This window comes from Podarcis melisellensis (genome assembly GCF_964234715.1).
Source record: "Podarcis melisellensis genome assembly, chromosome: 2".
NCBI classification, from domain to species: Eukaryota; Metazoa; Chordata; class Lepidosauria; order Squamata; family Lacertidae; genus Podarcis; species Podarcis melisellensis.
The window spans coordinates 105212757-105225686 of NC_138529.1; the positions used below are offsets into that span (position 1 = coordinate 105212757).

The following is a 12930-nucleotide window of genomic DNA, read 5'->3' on the forward strand; positions in this document are numbered from 1 at the left end:
ACCTGCTGCGAGGCAAGGCAGGGGTGGCCAAGCCGGTGCCGCCACATTCTCTCCTTCAGGCTGCTTAGGGAGGAATTTGCCGGCATATAAGCCTTCCCCAGGGTTCCCAGAGTGCCTCCTTCCAGACGCAACATCAACTGCAAGCTGCAGAGTCCGTCCCTCTCGCAGGACAGAGGCTCTTTTGGCCTGTAAACACCGGTCCTTATAAACTGGTCACCTTCTTATACACGGCCTACAGCAGGTGGACAGAAGCACATTTGCTGTGCATTACTATGTGAGTAAAGAGCTCTTCCGAAAATTAAAGTGCGTGCAAAGGATTCTATGGGATGGAGCCCCCAACCCACCCTAAATCATTTTATAAGCTGTCCCCTGCCACCTAATGCTTTTTCTCCACTGTAGATAATCACAGCTGGTCATAAATCTCAAAATGTTGATTTTCAGAGGTGCAAGATGTGTGCGGAGGAGAGAGCAGATGGGGAGAACAAACCCCACAAAGAGAACAGCAGTGGTTTACAACCGGCGGTCCAGGGGTCCTCTTCTTCCTCAGATGGTTTGAAAAATGAGATTCACTGGCAAAGTTCTTAGATCTAGAGTACCAAAGCCTGAAAAGTCTTAATATATCAGTCAAGTAATATGCAGTTCCCAGAGTGGTTAAAAACCATTCCCTCTCCGTGAGGGATTCTGGGAATTGTAGCTCTGGGAGGGAAATAGCACCCTTAACAAACCACAGCTCCCAGGATTCATTGGAGAAGACATGACAGTGGTGTCATAGTGCTTAAATGTATAGTACACACATGGGCCTCAGTTGGTGTTGATCCATGAGAGGGCCTTCTCAGTGGTGACACTTCATTTTTTGAATGCCCTCCGGACTGAGATCCATCTTTTCCCCTCGGGATTAACCTTCAGGGGGATTTTGAAACATTCCTATTCACCCAGGCATCAAATGGCTGTGAAATACTGGTCCCAGCAACCTTGACATTACCAACTGTAAATGACAGTTTCCACACATTTTTAGACGTTCTCATTTTCTCCGTATTTTACATGTTTTTGTTTATTGTAAAGGTAAAGGTAAAGGTACCCCTGCCCGTACGGGCCAGTCATGTCCGACTCTAGGGTTGTGTGCCCATCTCACTTAAGAGGCCGGGGGCCAGTGCTGTCCGAAGACACTTCCGGGTCACGTGGCCAGCATGACGAAGCTGCTCTGGTGAGCCAGAGCAGCACACGGAAACACCGTTTATCTTCCCGCTATTAAGTGGTACCTATTGATCTACTTGCACTTTGATGTGCTTTCGAACTGCTAGGTTGGCAGGAGCTGGGACTGAAAGATGGGAGCTCTCCCCGCCGCGGGGATTCGAACCGCCGACCATGCGATCGGCAAGCCCTAGCACTGATTGTTTATTGTAGGTTTCCTCTAACTTTAGTCATGCTCAGGGGAGACCTGTTGAAGTTAATTAACTTGGGTCTCAATCTATTTAGTAGGAAGTTGAAAAGTGTCCCTGGATTCATTGGGGAAAAATCTGGTAACCTTAGTCTAGTCTTTTTAATGGTCTACTCTGAAACAGAACTTTGGGTGTATCTTTAAAGCACATCCAAAACACACTCTTTCCCTCAAAGAATTCTGGGCCCTGCAGGTTGTTAAGGGTGGTTGGGAATGATAACTCTGTGAGACGACAGTACCCAGAATCCTTTGAGGGATGAATGTGCTGTAGTTCCAATTATATTGTTTTGCTGCTTAGTTACCATATGTGTTTCCCTGGGCTTCTTTGAGAGGAAGGGTGGGGTGGAAATTGAATAGTAAAGAAACAAACAAACAAATAATCTCTCTCTTTTTCTCTTTATGGACACAACTGTCACCCATGTTATTTAAGGATAGAAGCTCAAAGGAGGTTTGGTTTACAAAATTTTATATACTGTACTTCTACACACACTTTGAAGCTAACAGGCTCCCAGGTTTGCTACTAGAATATCCCTGGCCCCCCTGCAAAACAACAACAACAACACTTGGACTGTCCCCTGAAGCTAGACCTCTTCGTTGCCTCCTACCTGTTCTCAGGAGGGGTGACACCCGACATCTGCCCCAAGAGCAAAACAGAGAACGGTTGAGGTTCCTGAAGACTTGCCTGGTCCCTGTTCAAGTCTGACTTGCCTAACCAGCCCACACCTCCCACAGCCAACAGAACCGGATCTGTTTTGCCCTTGCCAGGACTGGAAAAAAACTCAGAAGAGAACCTGGGGGGGTGGAAACCTCAACACTGAAGAGGAGCGCCCCCTTCACATTGGCCACCCTGTGCTGTGCATAAGAAACCTGTTTGATCCTCTACACCGATCTTTGACAACCGAGTGCCCCCAGGTTGGACTACAATTCACAAAAGCCAGCGCATGTGGGGTTTCATAGCCCAAAAAGTTGGGAGGGCGCCTGGCTGGCAAATACTGCTCCACACTATCTAGCGAAATAATGACACGACAAATGAAGAACTGCACTCCTACAATAGTGTAGAACGGAGGAGGGGTGATGGAGTTCTGCACTTACATCTTGCAACATCCCTGAACATACCTGATAGGAGTTGGAGTCAGTCCAACAAAATATGGAGGGACACAGGTTCTCCTTCCCCAGGTATAGGAGTGTGTGCAGATTGGTGCTTTTGTCTCCCCCACCTACCACCTCCCCGGCACAACAACTGCACCTTCCAAAATCCCCATTTTCACAAAGCTGTGAATGGTACAGGAACCTTCGTCTCCTTTGTCACCCTACGGGAGTGCCTGAGGCACCAAGCCTGGCCAGCATGACCACTGCTAGGGACTTGTAGTTCAGCAAGAGCTGAAGAACAGTGAGAAAGCCGCCCCTCAACTACCTCAGAAGATCACCCCTTGGGTTCTTCATCCATGGATTTGATTCTCAGTGGGCGCCTCCAGACATCCATTTTATTCTGCATCCATCACAGCAGTACTGGGATGGTCATACACAATCATCATTTCAACACCATTTGCACTTGCAAATGTTCTGGGGCACTCTCTCACGCTGTTTCATTTGCAGCCAGTGCATATCCTGCTGAAACAGGACGCGAGTGGCGCTGTGGTCTAAACAACTGAGCCTCTTGGGCTTGCCAATCAGAAGGTCGGCAGTTCAAATTCCTGCGACGGGGTGAGCTCCCGTTGCTCTGTCCCAGCTCCTGCCAACCTAGCAGTTCAAAAGCACACCAGTGCGAGTAGATAAACAGGTACCGCTGTGGCGGAAAGGTAAACGGCATTTCTGTGCGCTCTGGTTTCTGTCACAGCATCCCGTTGCTTTAGAAGCAGTTTAGTCATGCTGGCCACGTGACCCGGAAAGCTGTCTATGGACAAACGCTGTCTCCCTCGGCCTGAAAGCGAGATGAGCACCGCAACCCCACACAGTGGTACGTCAGGTTAAGAACTTAATTCGTTCTGGAGGTCCGTTCTTAACCTGAAATTGTTCTTAACCTGAGGTACCACTTTACCTAATCGCGCCTCCCGCTGTGATTTCTGTTCTCATCCTGAGGTAAAGTTTTTAACCTGAGGTACTATTTCTGGGTTAGCGGAGTCTGTAACCTGAAGTGCCTGTAACCCAAGGTATCACTGTAGTCATCTTTGACTGGACTTAACCATCCAGGGTCCTTTACCTTTATCCTACTGAAATTCTGCAATTTTTCATACAATTTTTCATACAGCAATAATGTGGTAGCATTGGGGAACCATGGCAGAACAAGAGCCAGTGCGGTGTGGGTAGTCAAAGTGCTGATCTAAGACCTGGGAGAGCAGGGTTCAAATCCCCACGTAGCCATGATGCTCGCTGAGTGACTCACTCTCCACCTGACCTACCTCACAGGATAAAATGTGGAGAGCTATGTACACCACCCCAAGCTCCTTAGAGGAAAAGCTGTGGTATAACTGTAAAAATAAATAAAGTAAATAAACGCAAAGCAGAATAAATTCATCATTAATGCACTATTGTGGGGAAGGTCCTGTAGTTCAGTGGCGGACTATCTGAATTGCATGCCAAAGGTCGCAGGTTCAATCCCAGGCCTCTCCAGGAAGGGGTGAGAGAGATGCCACTGTCTGCAATCTTGGACAGCTGCTGCCTGCTGGTGCAGACCATACTGAACTGAGATGGGCCAAAGGTTTGACTCAATACAAGGCAGCTTCCCATGTTCCTATGTGTCTAAACCATGGTTTCCCAAATGTGGTTCCTCAGCTGTTTTTAGACTACAATTCCCATCATCCCTGCTAGCTCAGGATGGTGGGAGTTGTAGTCCAAAACCAGCTGGAGACAGACGTTTGGGAAACCCTGGTCTAGAACATGTTGCAGAAGACACCCACAATAAAATAAAATTAAAATTAAAAAGCCAGCCCCTCTGTCACAAAGTTGTTACTTTGTAAATCACAAGCAAGGCAATTCTCCAGCTCCTGCTGCTTTATCTCATTGACTAAGGAAGGCTGCCACCTGTTGGCATTATCTTTTAGTGAGCTCTAAAGCAATGGGTGTGGGTCAGCTGTGGGTTAAACCATCCCCGCGACAGGGTGAGCTCCCGTTGCTCGGTCCCTGCTCCTGCCAACCTAGCAGTTCAAAAGCACATCAAAGTGCAAGTAGATAAATAGGTACCACTCTGGCGGGAAGGTAAACGGCGTTTCCATGCGCTGCTCTGGTTCACCAGAAGTGGCTTAGTCATGCTGGCCACATGAGCCGGAAGCTGTACGCCGGCTCCCTCAGCCAATAAAGCAAGATGAGTGCCGCAACCCCAGAGTCGGCCACGACTGGACCTAATGGTCAGGGGTCCCTTCACCTTTACCTAAAGCAATGGGCATTTTCTGCTAGCAAAAGCATAAAGTGTGTTTGTGTTACATGGGCTGTTTCTAGAACAGTCCTCGATTGCACACGGAAATCTCTGCTGCAGAGGTTTTAAAATCCAATGCCCTTTTAAAATGTGTTGGGGTGGGGTTGTTCTTGTATTTATTATTTATTCGGTGCTTTTTATATTGTGATTTTACGTTGTGAACTGCCCCGAGACCTGCGGGTACAGGGCGGTATAGAAATTTAACAAATAATAATACACAGTAACAATTTCATTGTTACGGAATTGAAATCTTTAAGACAGGTGTGCTGTACCATTGGCCTTTGATGTTGCTGAACTACTCCTCCCATCATCCCTGGCCATTAGCCATGCTTGCTGGGAACTGATGGGCGTTGTCTTGGCACAATCTTGGAGGGCCAAAGATTCCCCCCCCCCTCTACATTCACAAGAGATATTTCCGCATTGCTGGGGGTTGGACTAGATGATCCTCAGGGTCACTTCCAACTCTACAGTTCTATGGTTCTAAGCAGGACCTGCATACGAGTTGCCTTGTGTTATTGCAATGGGGCTTCCGTAGGAGAGCATCCGGACAAGTTGCATCCTCCTGAAAGTCAGTCTCTTCTGCCAACCTGCCCTTAAGGGCACCACCTCAAGGACCCGTCCTGGAACGCGGAACATCCATGCTGGTGAGACAGGACCAAACCGGAAGATCTCTCCCACGTCATTCCAAGGGCATTTTGGACCAACAGGAAGCCACTACCCCTGGGGTAAACCCAGTGGCCTGGTATGTGCTTGTGACTTGCTTCAGGTGGTGTTGGGTAGCTGACATGCAGCCAGACAGGGAGGACCTGCCCCACAGGATCTTAGTAGGGATAACTGGGGAAGGCTGCTCTGTTTGCCATCACAAGGACACATATTTTGCAGAGCAGGTGGTGCCAGTCACTTTACGTGGACACTGGATTCACTAGAATCCTTGGATTTCAGCAAACCCCTTTCAAAAAGTTATTTGGTGGAGATTTTCCCCTATATGAACTTGCAGCTCTCCGGATGCTATTCAACTCTTAACCCCAGCCTGTATGCCCAATACTCAGGGATAATGGAAGACAGCATTTCCTCATCCATCATCTGAAGTGACAGAGGACAAGGGCATACAGTCAAAGAGCTTTGATATCTCCACAGACCTATAACCATGATCCATGTTAGCTAACTGGACTCCATGTACAGTAGTTGAGGCTGATTGGAGGGGGTGTGGATAGCTCTTTGGCCCAGGGCCTCAAGCTCAAAAGGGGGCCTCCAATTTAGACACCCGTTAATCTTTTGGCATTCGATAAATTTCACAACTTGTATTTATGCGCACCAAATTGCAATACGATCTCTCATCTTGGAACTGTAAATTTAAGAAAAGATTAAACCTGGCCTCCAGATACATAGGTGTTGGAACCGCTAAGCCCTTTCCCAACTTTTACCGTGCCAAAGTCACTTCTGTAAACACAGGAAGTGGAATGAAAAATTCTTTGGGGAAGTGAAACTCTGCTTGGCATGGAATTTTTTTAGTGCACTTGGACAAAGGATGCACACCCAGCATCAATAGATACATACATATTTGGAATTCCCTTTCTAAACAAATAACCCTGTTGTATTTTACTTAGTGCAAGACCAAGTTTTACAGAAAGGAGATAAGTTTGTTTGGATGCAATTCAAAACCTAAGATTTGTGTGGTTTGCAGGCATGACTGACCTGTGAAATCTTCTGCAGATCATGAACACAAATAAGCTGAATGCAGCCTTCCTAGAGAAACTGGAAATGAAAAATGTCCACAGACTGGATCGCTTGCAGCAAAGAATGGCATTCCAAATGACCTTTTTTTAAGCACAAAGGCCTGAGATGTACTACCTTATCCCTGACTGAGGGTAAAACAAACAAGGTAACCTAACTCTTCTGCTCCTGCAAACATGAAAATGACAAAGAGCTCCAGGGAACAGCAACTCTTCCACATTCCTTTAGAGCCGAAGTGGGCAAAATGCGTATTGGGATCTACTAAGTAGGTATCTAAGGTGGTTTGCAGCAGATAACCAGAGACCTTTTTCCAGGTGTCTAATGCAGTAACTTGGGCAGTTGCTAGGGAAAGGACCTTTTCAGTGGTAGCCCCACCAGAGGCTCACCTGGTGGCCTGCGCTATGTTATTTCAGGGCAAATGATAAGGAGAGCATCTTGTTCTCTCCCAGGCTTTTAATCACAATCTAGGGGTGCTTTACTTCTGCACCAAGTTCCCATTGGGTGCGGTTTATCCTAGCTTTAAGTGTTTCAGTTGTTTTAGCTGTGTTCTGGGTTGGTTGTTGCTGTAATTTAAGAACACAACAGCCAAACTAGATCTGATCATGGTTCCATGTTATCCAGCATGCTCTCCAAGCAGTCAATCAGGTGCCTGTAGAGAAACCACAAGCAGGACTTGAGTGTGACAGCAACTCTCCCCACTTGTGATTTCAAGCAACTGACATTCAGAGGCACACACAGTGTGTCAGGTACAACACAGCCATCATAGCTAGTAGTTCCTGACAATTTTAGCCATGAATTTTTCCAATCCTCTTTTTTAAAAAGCCACCCAAGGTGGCGGCCATTGCCTACCTCTAAACTGCTACATCACAACACAGATTCTCTTTATAGCTCCACATGCTTCAGAAGAAGGTGGATCGCAAGGAAGAGAAGAAACACAGTGTGAAAATGAGAATTTATTTGCTTTGGATATCCAGCAGCAGCAGCAGCTCTTAACGGTTGGACTTGGCCACACGCTCCAACTCATCCTTCTTCTTGATGGCATAAGAGTTGGAGGAACCCTAGAAATGGGAGGCAACCGTGAGACACAGACATACACACGCAGCAGCATGATCCCAAACTCAGCCTGAAGCAATCTGCTCAAATAACTTCTTCCCAATAGGTGGCAATTCCAGTCACATACACCTTCACACAGTCACCCCTCCAATGAACAGCTGAAGGAGCTGCTACAGAATAGTTGCACAACTGGCATACACACATAATGGGATACCATTTCAGCTATTTAAGATTACGGTTTCAATCCCACAACACTGTAAGCTTTTTGGGCCAAATACCAGGTTGCGTGTCAAGCAATCATTTTACAAGAGAGATTATGTTGCCTGAGAATGCTGTTAACAGCTAGACCTAGAGCAACTGTGGGCTGCTGTGACAATGTCTGTTTCAGGAACTGCTGCACAAGGCATCTCTTAGGCAACCTACAGCTAAAATCTTCAAGGAGTGCTGCACTTGTATATTTTGCAGTTTAGGACAACTATCGCCGCAAACCAATTAACTCTTGGGGTTATTATGAGAGCCCCATTTACAATCCCTGCATCTGGCTTTGAAAACCCTGCTGCTGATTTCCACGTGACAACAATTTACTTATTCCTACACCGCCTTTCAGGAAAACGCTGTTCTTGCATAAAACTTAAAAACACAAGAACACAACGCTACTAGAAAATATGTTTTCAAAATTAAGAAGCAGCAGGAGTTTAAAAGCTTCCAAAACAGGAAATTAATGAACCACACACTAGAATAACAACAGTAAAAAGGCTTAGAATGTGCCACTGTCAGGATGCTACTTAAAAGCCACTGAAGGAACTTGCTATTAGTTGATTCTCACCTTAGCTGCATTGATCAGCTCATCTGCTAGGCACTCAGCTATGGTCTTTATGTTGCGGAAGGCAGCTTCACGAGCCCCAGTGCAGAGCAACCAGATGGCCTGCAGGGGGGAGACAGAGATTACATTGGTATACAGAGTCAGCTGAGAAAATGCTCTTCCTTAATCATAAAATTGTAGAGTTGGAAGGGACCCTGAGGATCATCCAGTCCAACGCCCTGCAATGCAGGAATCTCAACTAAAGCACCCCAACAGATGGCCATCCAACCTCTGCTTGAAAACCACCACCACCTGCCAAGGGAGTTCATTCCATGGTCAAACAACTCTTACAGGACAATCCCGTACCTGATTGACACGACGCAAAGGTGACACATCAACAGCTTGCCTCCTCACTGTGCCAGCTCGACCAATACGGGTAGAGTCTTCACGAGGGCCACTGTTGATGATGGCATTCACCAGGACCTGAAGGGGGTTCTGTAAAAAAGATAAAGCAGGTTAAGGCTGCAACTACAGTCTACTCTACGGAGTAACGTACAGCTTCCAACCACAGCCAATGTTGTGACTTAAACAAGACACATCTCTTCAGAGTCACTTTCTACTTCTGTATGATGGACACAGCCCACACGAGTGAAGATTAGCAAAAAATATTCTAGGTTCATATACCAGAAATGACTTGCAGGAAGTTAATGACAATTCCTGGACAATAAAATTGGTGTATGAACTATTCTGCAGTTATCAATGGTACAATCCCTCCGATGAGACACACAATTCCTCCAAACTAAAAACAAAAAAGCAAGGCTAGAGAACAAAGGTAATATATCCTTAAAGAACTGAGAAGAATCCTGTAAGCCCATCCACAAAGCCTGCAAATTTCATCCCAAGTGAAAGGGAGACCTGCCCAAATATTAATTCACATAAATGCTCTTAGTATATAAGAGTATTACTAAGAATATAGGAAACACAAGATGCATAGCAAATCAGGATAGCCCAGTAAATACAAACCTATGCAATTCTGTACTTTTGGGGAGCTGAATTTTCACCCCACCATATCCAGAAGGCTTGGTAGTGGAAACCTTCACTAGAACTGTCTAATAATACAATTAAAACACTTGTGAAAATGCTAACTGCTTAACACCTGCTAAAAACCCAACACAAACCAGGTAGTTCTACAGCAGTTCTGGAAACCTTGCAAGAATGGAGATTGCTTTTAGGAACAAATCACTTATTTGTATTAGAAAACCCACAATTTCACTTATGAGTACTTTAAGAACTCTTTAAGTGGATGCGAGTGAGAACCAATTTGATTTGATAGTTTTTAATTTGTCAAGTGGGAAAATAAGATTGCAACATACATATTTAGCAATCCGTGTATTTCGCTAGACTTTATGGAATGGATTAAACCCTTTACATCAACCAAGACGCGAACATATTCTGAGAAAGGCAGTACTTTGCATCACATTGAAAATAATGGGAAGCGTGTAATGGGCCACATCAGTCAACACAATTTGTGTCTGATGGGTTGGGAGGAAACTTAGGATTTTTCCATTGCTTGCCTTCTGAATCAACACATAATGGGCTATCCTTCCCAAAATACACTGCTAGTGAGTAGAACAACATCCACTTACTGTTTAGATGACTAAAACACGTTTCTTAGTCAACTAATGTTTTCTACAACTACTGTATAGCAAAATTTTGCTTCAATGTGCATAGCTAGGCCTCAAGTCACACCAGATATTTCTTTCTGGTGGGGGCTTATCCATCTCATCTCCCTCTAGCCTCCAGGATCAAAAACCCATCTCACAATATGTCAGCTTCCATAGACAGCTTTTCTGCTCCCGTGTCCAACTCACCTCTCCTGTGAGAAGATGGATGATCTCGAAGGCATGCTTGATGATGCGCACAGTCATGAGCTTCTTGCCATTGTTGCGTCCATGCATCATCATCGAGTTAGTGAGGCGCTCAACGATAGGACACTGGGCTTTCCGGAATCGCTTGGCAGCATAGCGCCCAGCACTGTGTGGCAAATACTTGGCATATTTCTCCTTCACTGCAATGTAATCCTAAAGCATAAGGAGAAAGTATTAGGAAACAAGCAGGGACGCAAGCTCATTCTCCACCGGAAGACAACAGGTTGCCCAGGTTGTTTACAACCTCATTCCATACCTGCAAGGAGATGTCACTGATCTGCACATCATCTGTACTCCATTTCCCAAACAGCTTGATATCAGGGGTCTCTGCCACAGCAGGGGCTGTCTCCCAGTCAGTCATTCTAGAGGTGGAATAAATAACTATTAGGTCTTGAATTGGCCCAATCTACCTTTCAATGGCTCAGGTAGAATATGCAAACTGAACCTGTACTGGCTGCCACACAAAAGTGATTTTTTATTTTATTTTTTTGCTAGCAGGATCAAGTACCTTTATGCACATGAAAGGTATGAGCTGTCACCCTTTACTGGTACACAGGACATCAAATCTTGTGAAGACACAGTGCAAGCTTCAAGACTCTTGCACAGGTTTGGGTAGGTATCAATTATGTGAGCTACATCCCGCATTCAAAATTTTTAATACAGCTCATATACAATTCATTGACTGTTTATCATATGCACCCAGACACTGAATACAGATTCTCTATCTGTTTGTGCCATGTACAGAACTTGAAATTCCATATGCTCATTCATTCAAATCTGGGTTACCTTGCTCACTATCAGATCCACCACTCGAGCCATTTCCAAAATAAAGAAATAAATACATCAAAATTGGCCAACATGGTGCCCATCCTATGTTTATCAACTTCAGCTCCCATCATTTCTGACCACTAGCCATGCTGGCTGGGGCTAATGGGAACTGCAGTTAAACCATTTACAGAGGCCATCATCTTAGCTACCTGTAATGTTGCTGTATTCTTGTCTAGAAAGCTAGGGCACTGTTTTTCACCCTCGTTTTTAATGTGAAGACCTGGCATTCCAAACCCTTGCAATAATGCAACTGAGACAACACAGGCTGGCTTGTGCAACAAATAAAAGAAACGAAATGCTATCTTTGCTCAAAGTGTCAAAAGTGTATGACTGCAGGCTTGGTCCCTTCCTTCTTCTTTTCTTAAGAAAGGTGGGACCAGATCTGCAAAATCGGGCCTACCTTCCCATTTGTGAAGCGGCGAAGGAAAGAGAGGGCTCTTGTAGTGGGCCTCATATAAAACTGGTGGGACTAAATACGACTTGCAAGTCTGGCCGAAGCATATCGCACAATTTTATGGTTGGGAGGGACCCCAAGGGTCATCTAGTCCAACCCACAGCAATGCAGGAATCAGCTAAGGAAGGCCAGGTGGGGAGAAAGCCAAGCTCGCTCGCTCTCCCTTCTTAAAACTCATCACATTCCCTCCCCCCCCAGGAGCCGAGGGAGGGAGGCGCCACTGGTCCTCCGTCTCCCTCCTTCACGTGGCCAGCTGGGCAGTCAGGCGGGATCTGAAGCGGGCCTCCCCGTGTAGTGGATTCACCGCCGCCCTCGGTTTCTCTGCGCCTCCCGCCCCACGTGCCCCTTCCCGGCCCCCCAGAGGCCCTTTTCTGGCCTTCACGCCGGTTGATAGCCTTCCCCCCTCAGTACCCCCCAATAAGACTCCGGTTTCCACCCCTTTTTCCCCCTCCGTAGAAACTCACATGGAGGCGCTTCGCTCTCCTCCCCGCGTCCCGCTCGCTCGCAGAGGCAGAAAAGGGCCACGCGCGGGGTTACCCAGAGTCTTATGCACGGGCTACCGGCTTCCGGCGCGCCATACGCATGCGCGGCTACGTTCTCAACCTCTCTCGGCGAACCAAGTTCTCGCGTGGTTTGTTCCGCGCACGCGCCCCTGTGACCACCCTCTACTTCCGATTCAAAATGGCAGCCTGGATGCCGAAGAAGCGGTTGCTGAGGGAATTTACCTTGTTTTTCTTATATTTTGCCCTCAGACCACCCCGTCTTTCGACGTTTTGTCACGCTTCCAATGTTCGGTTGTGGGGTTTGTTTGTTGTTTGGCACCTCTGAATATAGGTAGAGATTCTACAAGTTAAACTTTTTTCTCTCTCTCTTCGGCGGGGCTTCCGGTGCGTTTTATCGCGTTGTTTCGGGAGATGGCGCATGCGTACTGTTAATTTTAACCGAAGCGCCGCTTATCCCTGTGGCAGTCGGCGAAGGCCAGATTTCGAAGTCTGTCCGAGAGAAGCACATGGCGGGCGGCGGGGGAGCCCTATAAGAAAGCAGTAGACACTTGCAGTGGAGCGACTGTTTGGTGTCTCAGATTTCTTCTGGCAAACTTGGACCTCCAGCGGCTGTTGGACTACAACTCCCATCATCCTTAGCTACCAGGAACAGTGGTTAGGGATGCTGGGAATTGTAGTCCAAAAACAGCTGGAGAGCCAAGTTTGGGAAACCCTGCACTAGAGCCATTGCTTGCTCAGTGACCATGATTTGACAGGGTGGGTGGGTGAGTGTGTCTAT

General features: G+C 46.6%; 1 protein-coding gene across 1 annotated transcript; it reads right to left on the reverse strand.

Annotated features, from left to right (window-relative positions):
• Nucleotides 1–7519: 7519 nt before the first annotated feature.
• RPS5 (ribosomal protein S5) lies at nucleotides 7520–12269 on the reverse strand. The gene is made up of 6 exons (XM_081903372.1): nucleotides 12114–12269; nucleotides 10624–10729; nucleotides 10311–10520; nucleotides 8806–8934; nucleotides 8464–8562; nucleotides 7520–7642 (listed from the first exon to the last, which is right to left on the reverse strand). Exons 2-6 carry the CDS (start codon nucleotides 10726–10728, stop codon nucleotides 7574–7576), a joined length of 612 nt encoding a protein of 203 aa, XP_081759498.1. The 5' UTR covers nucleotide 10729; nucleotides 12114–12269; the 3' UTR covers nucleotides 7520–7573.
• Between the last annotated feature and the right edge of the window lie 661 nt (nucleotides 12270–12930).

Coding starts and splice junctions, on each gene's coding strand:
- RPS5 (XM_081903372.1), bottom strand. CDS start 10,728: ATGACTGACTGGGAGACAGCCCCTGCTGTGGCAGAGACCCCTGATATC. Junction 10,521..10,623: donor TCAGTGACATCTCCTTGCAG/GTATGGAATGAG, acceptor CTTATGCTTTAG/GATTACATTGCAGTGAAGGA. Junction 7,643..8,463: donor AGCTGATCAATGCAGCTAAG/GTGAGAATCAAC, acceptor TCCCATTTCTAG/GGTTCCTCCAACTCTTATGC.